Source organism: Centruroides sculpturatus, unplaced genomic scaffold (genome assembly GCF_000671375.1).
Source record: "Centruroides sculpturatus isolate CEXI.00-Female unplaced genomic scaffold, Cexi_2.0 scaffold210, whole genome shotgun sequence".
Classification (NCBI taxonomy): Eukaryota; Metazoa; Arthropoda; class Arachnida; order Scorpiones; family Buthidae; genus Centruroides; species Centruroides sculpturatus.
The window spans coordinates 53114-67723 of NW_019384341.1; the positions used below are offsets into that span (position 1 = coordinate 53114).

At 27.9% G+C, this 14610-nt stretch overlaps 1 protein-coding gene across 1 annotated transcript in view; it reads right to left on the reverse strand.

Moving 5' to 3' along the window:
- Window positions 1-14232, reverse strand: part of LOC111634310 — a 54532-nt gene extending 40300 nt beyond the window's left edge. The window contains exon 1 of the mRNA XM_023379064.1: window positions 13766-14232. Coding sequence (XP_023234832.1) covers window positions 13766-14096 — 331 coding nt within the window. The 5' untranslated portion in view covers window positions 14097-14232. The remainder of the gene's footprint in view (window positions 1-13765) is intronic.
- Between the last annotated feature and the right edge of the window lie 378 nt (window positions 14233-14610).

Below are 14610 nucleotides of genomic sequence, written 5' to 3' on the forward strand. Positions count from 1 at the left end.
AGTCTATCTGCACTGCTAGACTGCTATCTTACAAGTAATATAGCCTATAACAGCGTAAACTACGAACAATATGATAAAATCGATAAAAATATGTATAAATTTTATCAGAAATCTGTCTAAAGTTATTATATTACAGTTAGATTTTTATATTTTTTCATCGAAACAAAGTAGGTTATGTAATATATGATAATGATCTATATGTTTTGAGGGGCATTTTCATTTCATATTTGAGCAATGTATAAAAACACACAAAGAATTCATTTAGAGAAACTAATATATCAAATCAACACGCAATATTTCTTCTATAACATAAGAAAATTGAAATCGTTATTCATAAATACTAAGCGTACACGAGAATAATATTTATGCAGAAATATATCAAAATCTATTTTATATCATCCATCTTAAACGAATGAATTTACTGTACTTGTAATAAATATATTAATATAAATAATTTTATTTTCGATAATTTACAGACTTAAAATTGCCATAATACACTACGAAGTTACGGAAAAATCCCGAATGTAATGTTAAACGTTTCATTAATTTATTTTTAAAGCAGTCGAATAAGTCATTAAACGCAAAACATATTTAAAATATATATATATATATAAGCATATGTTGTTTTAATGCAGACATTAGTACGGCTATCATTAGAAAACAGTATTCTTGGCAATGGTAGGTCTGTATACCGCAGATATATTTCTGCCAACAAATCCGTGATGTATGTATGAATGGCTAGTAGGCACTGGAAGAAGATCCTATCTCAAGCATAAATTATGTTCATGTTAAGAAGTTGTCACATCATGCAGTTCAGAAATAAAATTATGAAAGGTATTAGTGGTTTGGAGAAATGAAACTAGCTAGACAAATACAGGAAACGATTGTGAAGGGTCGTCCAAGCGGACAGACCGCCCAGCCAACCGAAGAGGCGTGGGCAGAAGAACCTAGGACTATTTTTAACGTGCACCCGAGGGCGAAAAAAAAACATCATCCAAGTAGGTTTTTGGCAAAAGGTCAGGAAAGAAGCTTACAAGTTTTCTCTGTAGATCTTTACAGATAGAAAGATAGTCTCTCTCTTCAAGATCGGTATCGCTGTCAACATCCTGTTTTTTATAGGAAGAACAGAAACGACCGTTGTTTATCTAGACAGCTTACAACAATTTTATTTATCTGATATTTACTTCTACCAACTATGTAGACAAAATTTAAATAAAAAATAAATAAAAATACTTTAGGATAGTTTTTATTAAGCAGATTGAAAACATAAAGCCCGCTATTGTTAAAGAAGCTATTCATCATCAACATTATTTCTAACCTCTAAAGTTTTAAATAAGACTAACCCATTTAAAACATACTAATTATAAATATCTCAACTGCATATTTGTCATATTCTACACCGAAAGCGATTTATTGCCGTCTAATTTGTTTATAATTAAAAAAAGTATATTTATTTTTAAACGGTTATAAACAATTTGTAATATAATAAATGTATAGTTATTTATAGATTATTTCCAACTATAATGCTTCTAAATTAAAAAAACGCCTATAAATTTAGGCTACGTAAGCTAATTAATACGAAATTCTAAAATATGTAACCGCAATACAATTTTTCCCAAAGGTATGTCATCACAGTACATTTACAACACATAATCTAATCATAACTTATCGGATTGAAAATTATAATAAGTTATATATATATAAATGCTACTTTTTGCTTTAAAAATGTATAATTATATGAATAAAAAACTTTTAAAATATTTTATCTTTTCTAAAGATATTAAATATTTGATATGAAAATATATTTAACCTAGATTCAGAAAGAAAAATGGTTCGTGACATCACATTACCCAAGATTTGTATTTGCACTTCCTCTCTCTTTAACTTGAAAAATTGAACCTTAGTATGAAAATAACGTGTGATAAAATAAGTAGATTTCTATAATCTACCCGTCATCTCTTCGCTATTTTTTTTATAAATTAATTCTAACAGGAAAAATTAGTTTTTCGCATAAAAGGACTTTTGAACCGAATTTATAAGAGCTATAAAAAAAGTATTATCTTGTTATTCTCTTAACTGAAGTTAATTCTTTTTACTAATTTTGTCACATTAATTATTAAACTACAACAAAAATTATCATTGGCTTTTAATAATAGAATAAGAGCGTTATTATCGTTTTCTGCGAAAGCGAATGATTAAATGTTCATAGACAAAGTATGTGCATATGAAAATGATTTTGTTGGGCTGGACTATACTAAGATTGAAGCCGTTATATGTTGGCACCGCCTTTATGGTCTACAAAGTGCCTTTCTCGAAGCACAGTCATTCGACGTGATTCGCTTGATGTGGGGAGTAGACAGAAAAACGCGAACTGTCAACTAAGGTGATTGACAGTCGCTTTAACGTGTCAGCTGTCAGATCAGCTACCAAAGCAATAGACGGTGCTTCCTCGATCATTTGCACAAGTTTAATTGTTAGAATTATGATCGATTTCGGTCATTTATATATTTATCATAAAATTCTATCGATGATTTCCGGTCTACGACTTATGCGAACATACACTGTCAACCTGAGATAATTACAATAGACTTGATAGAATTTTAAGTAATTTGGTTGATTAAATTTTATAAATAAACATACAAATTGATCAAGATGTGTCTCACTATTCATTTCAAAATTTATTATTGTTAAAAATATAAAAAATGCATAACTTCTCTTAATTTTAAAACCTAAATTAAATTATTTAAAATTTTAAAATTGTAGGCCTTTATATTTTGCAAAGTATGAAGCTTAAGATTTAAATTTTTTATGTATTTTTTTGTAAATTAATTACAAATTACAACTTTTAATTCTTAAAAATTGTTAAATAGAAATAATACATTTAAATAAAGTACAGTACTTTACGTATAATAATTTTATGTTAGCATTTTAAATGTTTAATGCAATTGTATAGAATAAATATATTATTTACGACAAATAGGCCTAAATGTTAGTTTGAACATTATACAGTAGCCTAATTCATATACGAAATAATACGAATTTAATTTATATTATATCGTATACAAACTAATTTATTAATATAATTATTTTGCATTGAGTGGATTTATTTTTGTTACAGATCTTTTCTTTTGTTTACATATACAAGCTTTTGTTCTGAAATTCATTCAGGCGTGATCTTAACAGGCCTCTTCTAAAGGTGAGTAGGCATATTATTATGGTATTATAAAACAAAAACTTCTATTCTTCTCTTACAAATTATTTTATAACTATAAATAAAAGTTTTATATCATTTTTCAGTTTTAATATCTTATAGGGACTTTCCTTGAACTCGTAAATCACACTAAGCCTTGAATACAACGAGTTTTATTGTAATCAGTGAGCGATTTGTTTAAAACTTAAATCATTTCGAGTCGAACAATAGAAGATAATTATATGTTCGAAAGACTTCCTTTAAGGTATTCTAAGTAAGGCCGACAATTGGTCAAATTTCGGCTTCCTTGTTATTGAAAACAGAAATGGCAGATGAATCAGTCACGTGACAATTAGCATAATGTTAATGCGAGTGCTGGTCTGTTGTCATTTTGACGAAACAAATTCAGCTTTTGTTCGTCAATACAAGCGACAGGACGACAGCTGGCTTCTGATGCCTTGTTACAGTAACATTATTAATAAGTGTGGGGCGCTAGAGTCGTTGTTGCGGCCGTTAGCGAAATTAATCTCGTGCGTAAGGGGTCGCTCGGGTCGGTCCTGTGAACGACAAGACGGCTGTCCCCGTTGCTTAATTACGTCAGCTTCCTTAGCTGAGGACGAGACAAGAAATTGAAGTTGGGAAAACAAAACACCAGCTGCTACTTGAACAAACTTTCTCAAAATTGAAATGATGTTGACAATGATATAACTTTGTCATTTCAAATTATCCTTAACTTGATTTTTGGATATCTTTATCAAAGATCTAACTTTCAAAAATTAATATCCGTAAAGTAAAAGTTTGTTTTAATTGCTACGTTTGTTTGGGTTTCTCGTGTCTTTAATTGATTTATTTACTTCTTTTAATAACTAACATAAAATACTAATTAAGAATAAATAATAAATAGACATAATTTAACTTTCTAGTTAAATATTACTTTAATGTATGTGGCCTACGTAGTGTAACATCTAAATATTAGATTATAATGTAACTATTATACCTTACAGACCTGTTACATTAAATTTGATCTAATATAATAATCGACATATATTTATAAAATTTTACAACATAGAAGTGTAGTAAGATTATTCAAAATTAAATTTATGTAGGCCTGCCTTACATATAGTCTATTAATCTACATCTACAACAACTCATATATATGTAACCTATAATGATTCGAATTTTACAATAAATACTCAAATATTTTTTTAATAATTTATACTAAAAATGTTTTTGTAAAAAAATAAATTTAATTTCCTTAACCAAAAATGCTATTTTAGAGAATGTCTAAACATTTTATTATTAAAGAAGTACAGTACAAGACATTTTCCTGTTCGTTTGAATGGAACATTTAGAACAGAGACATTTTATACGCTCCATTTTAAATTTAAATCTAGTCTAATCTCGATATATTTATTTATATCTGCAACAATTATTTCTTAAAATATGTTTAATCTTCCTCTAATAAATAAATAAATAAATAATAAACTTGGATAAAGTTTATTTAAATTGACCTTACTATTATTTTTATATAAGTTTTAGCATTTAGTTTATTTATTTATTTTTTAAAATAATATTTATAATATATATTTTACTGAAATGATTTTTATTTATACGTGTCTAGTGCCATTGTTTCAAAACCCAATAAATCGTGATTCTCTTGTGGTTTGAAACCACACTCCTGGGTAATGTAAATTTTTTAGCACATTGAAGAAATAATCAAAAAGTTTAAAAACATTACTAAAATCGTTTAAAATACTTATAAATTTTTATAAATATATTTCGGTATTTTATTCCTTTTTTTAAAAAATAAATACCATAGTTTGTAAACTTGCTATTTACGATTTAAATTTAGCCTACTCTTATAAAATTTTTACTAAATTATAGAAGATACAAGTCAATAATCTATACCGTAAAAACAAAAATAATACATGAATCTAAATGTAAAAAAACTTAGAAAAAACGTAGAATAATTCCAAGAATTTCAAACAAGTTTTCCTAATATTTTAGTTGGGTGTTTAAGAAATTTTTTTATTGTCTTTGCGGCAGTCTACCCTGTAATTAGAGGTAAAATAACAATAAAAATATTTATATTTTTGTAACTTAAAGAAAATATAATTTACTTGGAATGTAAACATTGTTTCAAGATAAAATTATCATCAGTCTAAAGAAACGTTGTCGATTAATTAAATAATAAAATATTCGTGGAGAGAAAAAAGTTTTATTGAATTAAAATCAATAGTCAATAATATATATATTTAAGAATTTATAAGTTCGTATATAGATTTATAGATGTTTTATTGATTTAGATAGATCTATAAGTTTATATATTAAATACAGAATATTAAATAGAATAATACAAATCTACAGTTAATTTAAATATCGTGTGATTAAAAAGTAATTAAAATACAATAGCATGTACTGTACTGTACTTTAGACTGAAAGTAAAATATACAAAATGTACAGTACAAATATATATTTTAAAATTCATATGCAATAGATGCAAATTATTTAGTTTATAAACGGTTTTTCTACAGGATTACAAAACAGAAAAAATAAACGTAACATTGTTAAACTTATAAAGATTTCTTAATTATTTCTACCAATAATTTATTCGATGATATTGCTGTGTACGCTTATAATAAAAAGATATAACTACTTCATTCTGATATAACTTTTAACACGTAAGTTATGTGAAATATTAAGATAAAAATGCAATAATTGTAAGGTCAAGATCTTATATGTTATGTTCTTTAAAAAAAATTATACTGGAAATAATTCAAAAAATAAAGAAAAAAGTAATAAAAAAGGAAAAAAGATGAGACATGTTACGTGCCAAAATTTGTATGAACGACATAACTAAACTATCTGTCAATCAAATTAGAATTACATTAAATATAATGGCAAAACAAAATATTAAAGAAACATAAACATCCTTTTCAAAGATTTTTAAAAAGGAAATTAAATTATCTTAACTTGGACAATGGTGCGAAAATCTGCAGACTGTTCGGTATTCTTTATATAATACGAAAACAATGTGATAATATTGTTTCAAATACAGATAACAAAGCTTACATTACTAAAAACAATAATATTTTCAGTCTTCGATAGTTTAATCTAAAATAACTGTTTTGTATAAATTATAATAAGAAAAATCTTCTTACAGTTTCATATTTTAATCGTAAATATTCAAAACAATGGTTTATTTTCCATTCTCCAAATCTTCTATGTAGGCCTATTACATGTTTGTTTAAATTTATTTTATTTATTTATTTGTATAGAAAATAATGTTCATAGTTACGTAATATAATATAAATCACATACATTTATTTTTTATGAGAAGAAATTACAGTAAATTACTATTAAGATATTTATTTCTGAAGTTAATAATTTAAGTTTATAATATGCTTTGTATTCATTCTGTCGTATTCTTGTTCATTTCTTCTGTTTGCGAGAAATTTCCCTAATTGTTTGAGTAAATTATTAATATTTATTCAGACAATTAGGGAAATTATTCAATAAAAGTGAATTTCGAGTCGATATTAGATCCATATAAATGAAATGATGAAGATATAACTTACGATTCCTCATTTGCGAGTCATTATATTTATTTATCATCATCCGATTTTTAATTTTGTTATAAATTTTAATTATAATTGCTTACTTATTCAACATTTACTAATTGTTTAAATTACAATAAACGGCATTTTTTTAAAGTCGTTTTATGTTCCGACGAAACTCTTTTTGTTCTTTTAAATTGAAGAAGTAATTAGGAATTTAATTGTTTTTAAGTTATTTATTTTATTAAGCATTGTATTTTATATGCAACATTAAATTTCCGGTCATTTTATGGTACTCGCTTTCGGGCGTTGCACTTCAACTGAAGTATAGGCTTGGGAATCTCTACTTAATTAATACTCAGAGTGCATTTGAACTTTTAATAAAATGTCAACTAGCGAAATGATTTTAAAACTTTCTAAAAGAGTTATAGAATTTTACTTTTCTTATAATAAAAATAAAAATTATAAAGGCTAATTTACATACTTTTTAACTCGAAGAATGTAAACCTTATTTAAATTATTACTTAAAATAAAATCTGTATTAACTAATTCTTAATAATTCTGACATGAAACAACGTTGATAATATCACAAATTAAATTAACAAATTAAACAAATATTAAATATATTAAGACGTAGGCCTACTCGATAAAGGTTTAAAAGATTTTTTAATAAGCATTTTTTTTTAAAAAGAAACGAGAATATCACATAAATGTAATTGTTTGACTTTTGCGTTAAGATAAATGTTGTTCATAACTATGTAATTGTTCTAATTAATGGGTCTACAGAGTACACTTATCTCAGCAATTAGCAAGGGGGTGCGAAGCGTCGTTTGTTAAACAGATCTAAAAATGTAACAGTATATTAATGGCTAAGATATGTTCAAAAAATATTTCTTGGAATTCTAAACTAGATCTATTAATCTTCGTCTTCAGACAAAGGAAGAAGCGTACTTAACAATATATATTTCCTTTTTTTTTAAGTAAGAGTTTCATGCATACAAACTTGTTTAATTTAAGTATCCTTCCGTGTTTATGTGGCATAAACCTTGACCTTATATATACATATACATATTTTGTTTTTAAATTTCCATTTATTAAAAATATATAATTATTTTTTCATATAGTTTCAAGTTTTTAGGTTAATAAAATGTTATAAAAAAAACAGCGAAATAAATTTATAGGTTATAAATTCATTTAAAACATTTTATTTTTCTATTCTCCTATAAAAACTTGGAAACAAAATTATGATCATTTTAAAATAAACGACGCTATTTAAAAAAATACAACTCAATCTAAAAAACATTTAAAGTTTTAAATCGTTTAAAGTTTAAAAACAATTTTATAGTTGCAATGTTGAACTGAAAATAGGCTACATCAGTTTAATTTTTTTAGCTTCAACTACTTGGGGAAGAAGAAGAAGACGAAGAAAAAAAAAAGGATGATACTTCTAGATTTAGTAAGCCTAATATGTTTCACTCTTCCGCGATAGCTAAACTAGAGTTTGCAAAGTAACATGAAGGAGTGAATTGCTTGTATACCCGAATAGAATTTCTGAGATCGCATAGCCTCCGATCTCTATCCGTCTTTCCTTGTCGTGACGTAATTCCCGGGTGCGTGATAAAACTTGGATCTCGTATTCCACGAAGAAGTACCATATTTGTCAGTTTATACACGCAGCTTTTGCTATACCTAGATATTGTATCGTCTCTTGTGTTTCAACTCTAACCGTGGAAATCCATTATTTGACTGCTTTAACTCACCCCATCAACACTGCACGCTTGCCAATGGATAAGCAGGCATGAGAACCGTTCGCGCCTTCAAATAGATTTATGGTCCTTTGAGTGGTCTCCCCGACCCATTATTTATATAAGGCGACAAGTTTATATACGCACGCATCTGTTAACCGTTTGACAAGATCACTAACTTATTATCCGTGTTAAGCCATAAACCACACTAGCGTTAATTTTGTCAGCTCATGGAGTAGATGAATTATAAAAGACAAACGATTTGGCGTTTACACTGTAATATTTCAGGAATTAAATCTTTATGGTTACGCTAAACAATGTTAAATGTAACATTTTAGCCATTTATTTACTACAGAACTATGCGATCTTGTTAAGATAATCGCTATCTAAGAATTAAGAACTATGTTGATTAAACTATCATGGTTACAAACTATTGAGGAATTTTATATAAAATTATAGTTATATCTATATATTGTAAATTGGCATGCACACGTGTTTAGTCCAATATCAAAGTAGATAAAAATATTATGATTTAAGTCTAAACAAAATGATTATATTAGAGGTAAGATTTTTGAAATTACAGAAATATGAAATCATGTTTAAATCTTTAAAAATTTAATATATTTCTTATTAAACTTAAAAGGATGGGCTTCAAAATAACTTAAAAAATGATGAATTTTTACAGTTTAAATATTTTATTAATTAAAATAAATAAATAAGAGAATTTATTAAATACTTTCGTAAGAATCTGGCAAAGGAAAATCAGAGTGAAGCGATTGTGTTTGCTTGTTTAGAACATATCCGTAAATGTGCTGTGTCAAGGTGACGTTTCTTTTTTCTAAACAACACTTACAATGACTCTTTTGAAAACTATGGAGTTTACGTTAGGTTTTGGCACACCGTTTGCTCTATATTTTGATTTTAGGATATAAAATTTAAGAAATTAGTCGCGGCGGCACTTTGATTATTTCTAAAACAATTCTTTAGCTACAAGATAAAATCGCATTGTCAAAAATTATAAGAGAAGAATTATATTTAAAACATTAAGCTCTCTATGCCCTTAATTGTAGCAGGATAATTATTTTATAAGCAAAACATTAGTCAACTTTCTTCTAATAAATTTAAGCCGAACTAAACAAGTGTAGTATATTAAAATTCTATTTTATGCAGCTTTATATATAACCAAATTTTTATAATTTATTCGTGCAATGGAAGTAGCTTTTATTATAAATATGTCAGTAAATTTTTTTAAATGAAAGGTTAAAAATTTAATACAACTATTCAAGTTGTAGTAATTATATAATATATTAATAATACATTCGATTTTTTAGTACCAACTTTAGGGATCTTTAACCTCTAAATGAAGATTAATAATCTTTCAACGAAATTTTAGAAGAGGATATCAAATGATAACTTTGCATAATATTACAAACAAAGTTGTAGTGGTTATATTTAAAATCGTGTAAACTTTTTAGGCTTGACTTACAGTATTTTTGATGACATCATGCCATGAAAATCAAGAATATGTATTGAATAACATCTACTTTAAACAATAGACTCATTATGAAGTTCTTATAGACAACGTAACTCAATGAAAAATAACAACCAGTTGTCATGTAAATGTTTATTTATGTTATAAAACACGTATTAAATATTTATTAAAAATTTTGAAGCATTCTTTAAATACTTGTTTTTAATTTAAACCAAGAAACTTCTTCATTTGTATGCTCTTAATATACAATAACTTTTGCTGATTATTGAACTTAACTAGTCTAACATATTTAGTTAAAGCTCATATAATATATAATTAACTTAATTTATATTATAGAAAAATCATAAAAGTCACATAAATTTTAACCTAGAAGTTATAGAAAGTGAAAACTCGTATAGACAAATATAAATATGTTTTCAGTGAATTTACAGGAGATAAATTTTTAAATAAACATTTATGTCGTTAATCATGTTTTATGTTTCTGAAACATCATTTAGGATATAAAAAGTAATTCATATCCAACATCTAAAATATTTCATGTTAGGGGGTGTCAGTCATTTTCCTGATCACGAGCCAAATCTGATAGGTATGTTGAAAGTTGACAAGATTTATATTATATAAACCATGCTATTACGGGTCAAATTTGGCCCAAGGGTTACTGATGGTGTATCAACGAGCTGTCAAATAACTACACTCCTGTAATAATCAATTAAAATCGTCTATAATGCTTAAATTATTCGAGGTTTATCCTTTAAAACAATGTTTTGTGAAAGATATACATAAGATTAAATATATATATCTTCAAAAATCATTAATTTAAATAATAGTAGATTAAATTTTTCATATCTTTATGTTGTAGATATTACTTCAAGGAAATTTTATGTAATATTTTTCGATACATAATGACTTAAGGAAACTCATTGAACAGATAAATTAATAATTATAATTAATTTTAGAAAATTAAGAAAGGATTTCTATATTTATATATATTTATTCTGTTTTAAAATAATTTATTTAGTTATAATTATATCAAGACTATTAATAGATGTCACCTCGATGGATATTTTTTGTTTAGAATTCTTGAGTATTTTATGTATTACTAAGGTTCATAGCACATTTTTCAAATATTAAATAACAAATTCTCGTGAAGATGTAATGAACATAGTCAAAACTTTCTTCTAACTCAAAAACCTTGACATCTTTTTACCTTGAACCATTTTCATAGAAATTATCAGGAAAGGAAAACCAAAAAATAATATTAGAAGTGCTTATTATTTTGCAACAATTTTCTGTGATGGAGAAAGATGAACATAATTTTATGACATTGACTAATTCTAAGAAATTTTATGGAGAGAATATAATATGCAATGGAGTAGTTCATCCTAAGGCCACAACCAGAAGGTACCTATAATTTGAGGTGTTATCATAGACAAATTCAACACTTTAACTATAGGGTTTTGTTTAATTTTAAGTTTAAAAAATTATCTGGAAAATATTATGTATATATTTAAAATTTCTTTCATGAAAGAGTTATTCTTTTATTTAAAAAAACTATTTGAATGAATGTAACTTATAGCATAATATTAAATTCTACACTATGCTTATAGAGCAAATAGACTACATTCAACCCTTTATAACTCACGCAACACTTTAAAACTTACACATCATTTCAAAAAAGTTATGTAATTTGTAAATAACTCACGTAGTAATGTCTTTTAAAACTATTTTAATATAATTTTTAATAAGATATGAAAATTCATAAAAAGAAATGGCTAAATTATAAAGCAGTCTGACTTATAAAAGTTTATAATAATAAAATTTTTCACACTATACAAACTTATCAACAATCAAATCTTACGTTTAGATCATTATTAAAAGTAAAAAATCTAACTTTTTATAGATAAAAATACAAACTAACTAATGATAACCATAAAAGATGAATTGTATTATTAAATTAATATAATAAAATTAAAAAGTTATATTAATTTAATAGAGGAAATAATTTAATTTATGCAAGTAGTCTACATCTCGAATGACAAATGATATTTGAACATAAGGTTTTTCTATTTGAACAGATAATATAACATACATTACACAGCTGTCTGCTTGTATAAGTAAAATAGAATAACTTCAATAATAAATAGTTTATTAACAGAGTCTATCAAAAATTAAACAGACCACCGCTACATCATACGAAGTTAACAAGAAAATTCGTTCTATTTAAATTTAAAAAACGATTGATAAGCTTATACATTTATGGGAAGCAGCTGTAGTTTGTGGTATATAGAATTAGATATAAATGATAAAATGTTTGGCCAAATGTTGCATTCTGTGTCTACTATCAGCTGGTCTATTGATGGATATATACATGAAATATCATCAAAATACACAAAGTTTTGAATATAGAACCTCTTTATATATATATGTTTAGATTTATATCTGACATATTTATCGTTTTGTACATGTTTGACTTACAATAATACTATAAAAGAAAATAAAATGCAATTGAAAAATTGGATTATGTGAAAGATTTTTCTTCAATAAATTGTCAAAATTAATAAAAAAATAAACAATTCTGAATCTATTATTTCTATTAAATAATGTATTTCTGTATTAAAAAGTTTTAGTCGGTATTTAGAGCAGTAACTAAACACTAAATATAAAGTGCTTTAAGTAATTGTAAATTAAATAATTTATACTTTATTAATAACTATGACATTTTAAACGTAGGCCTATCCGTAAAGACTAACAAAATTTAAAATATTCATGCTAATTGTTTATGAAAAATTATTACAAAGTAGTGTAAAAGATAAATGATTTTTATGTTAAGCGTGAACACGTTCTAAGACAGTGAGTTTGGATACATCAAATTAATTATCACATTAATAAATGACAAACGCTCACTTTATCAAAATTTTATATTTATTATTATAGGCCTTTGGGTTTAGTATATCATTTATCATTAACGCTACCTTAATTACGTGGGCCGAAAGAAGTTTTATAGGTCCTATATAAAGTTTATAGAGTATACTTCAGGTACAGGGCTTGTAGGACTTTTATATTAATTGTGAAAGACTTGAAATGATTCTATATTTTAAAAAAGTTATTTAAATGAAGAATTTTATTTTTTGTGCTTTGTCATCGTCGGGTAATACCACTTTGCGATTAATTGCAATTGTTATCAACATTACAAATCATAATTTTTACGAGTTTTGAATAGTTGAAACGTGTATTTAATATAAATATTTTTGTTTATGTGAAACTCTTTTAATATAATCATTGTAATAGTGAAACCCTATGTAAAGAATAAAGCCATTTTCTTTTATCTTAATTTAATAGAATAATTTCATGACTTGATTATCTTTGTAGGTTAATCGTTTTGACCTTTTAGTTATAAAATAAAAGAACGAAACTTTGTATACCTATAGGATAGCGGTTTCATTCATCGTTTTGACTGACAACATGCAAGACATACCCATCTAACGGTACAGGCTACTGGTTCAGAATACTAATGAGGAGACAGACATCGTAGTCAGTTTGAACAGCCGTCTAAGGCCTTAAGCTGTACATCATGAGTAGCCAGAGTGATTGATAACCGGACAGCACCACGAATGATTGATATGGCAGCCAGTGTAGGCCCTTTGCCCTACCTCTGTCGTCTGTCTATACTCCCTCTTTCCCTCACACCCTACATAGGGGACTATGCAAGAGGGTTGACACCCGGAACGAACTGAATAAAACATGGCTTCTGTCCCCTCCCTCTTCTTTTAAGGAGTCTTACCTTGGTGTGGTTTTCTGGTCGTCTTCTTCTCTTTCATCCAAGGATATTCCGGGACATTTCCGCCACCGATGTCGCCTGTTGGGTGTTTGGACGACGGCGAACTTGGCTGAGGTGTGCAATGTACGGTTGCCACCGCACCGGGCAGACCTCTGGCCGTACCGCCAGTCGTATCGGCTTGGCACATGGAGGACGGCGCCGACACCAGGCCGCCGTTGATTGATGGCGTCGAGCGGAACGTTTCATTGATGTGGGGCAGCGCGGTCATAAATTCAGCCATGGAAGGTTGACTGTTGATAAATCCAGTCTCACAGCCACCGCCAGCAACGTCCATAGCAGGACGCAAGGTGACTTCTCTGTGGTTCGTCTACTTTCAGAACGACGCCATCACATCGCAGCTACTGTCTGTCTGACGAGCTTGGATGGGGGACCTTGGGAGACAGACGCGGCAGACACACCAAAGTCGCTCCGCTAGGTCCGCCGATTGATAGAGAAATCCGCCCAGTTTCCGCCGGTTGGCACCACGTGACGGTAGATGGCCAATAGTGAAAAGGGGAGATCAGGAGGGTGGAATAGCGCGCGCGCGTGTGCCACCAACCCCCCTATGGTCGGGATCCCTCTTCCGCCTCCCCCGCAGGAGGAGAGACACAAGCTGAGATGGGAAGGGGGATTCGTGATTCTCTGCCGCCAAAACGAGGCCGGTGATGAGAAAGAGAAGCAATGACCTCGTCTGTCGGAGAAAGGAAAGCTTCGATGGAACGACACAGAAAAGAAAGTCCTCCCCACCCGATTGTCACCTACTAGCCCTGCTTAGGGTGACGGTAACAGAAGCTAGTCATGTTTTATTC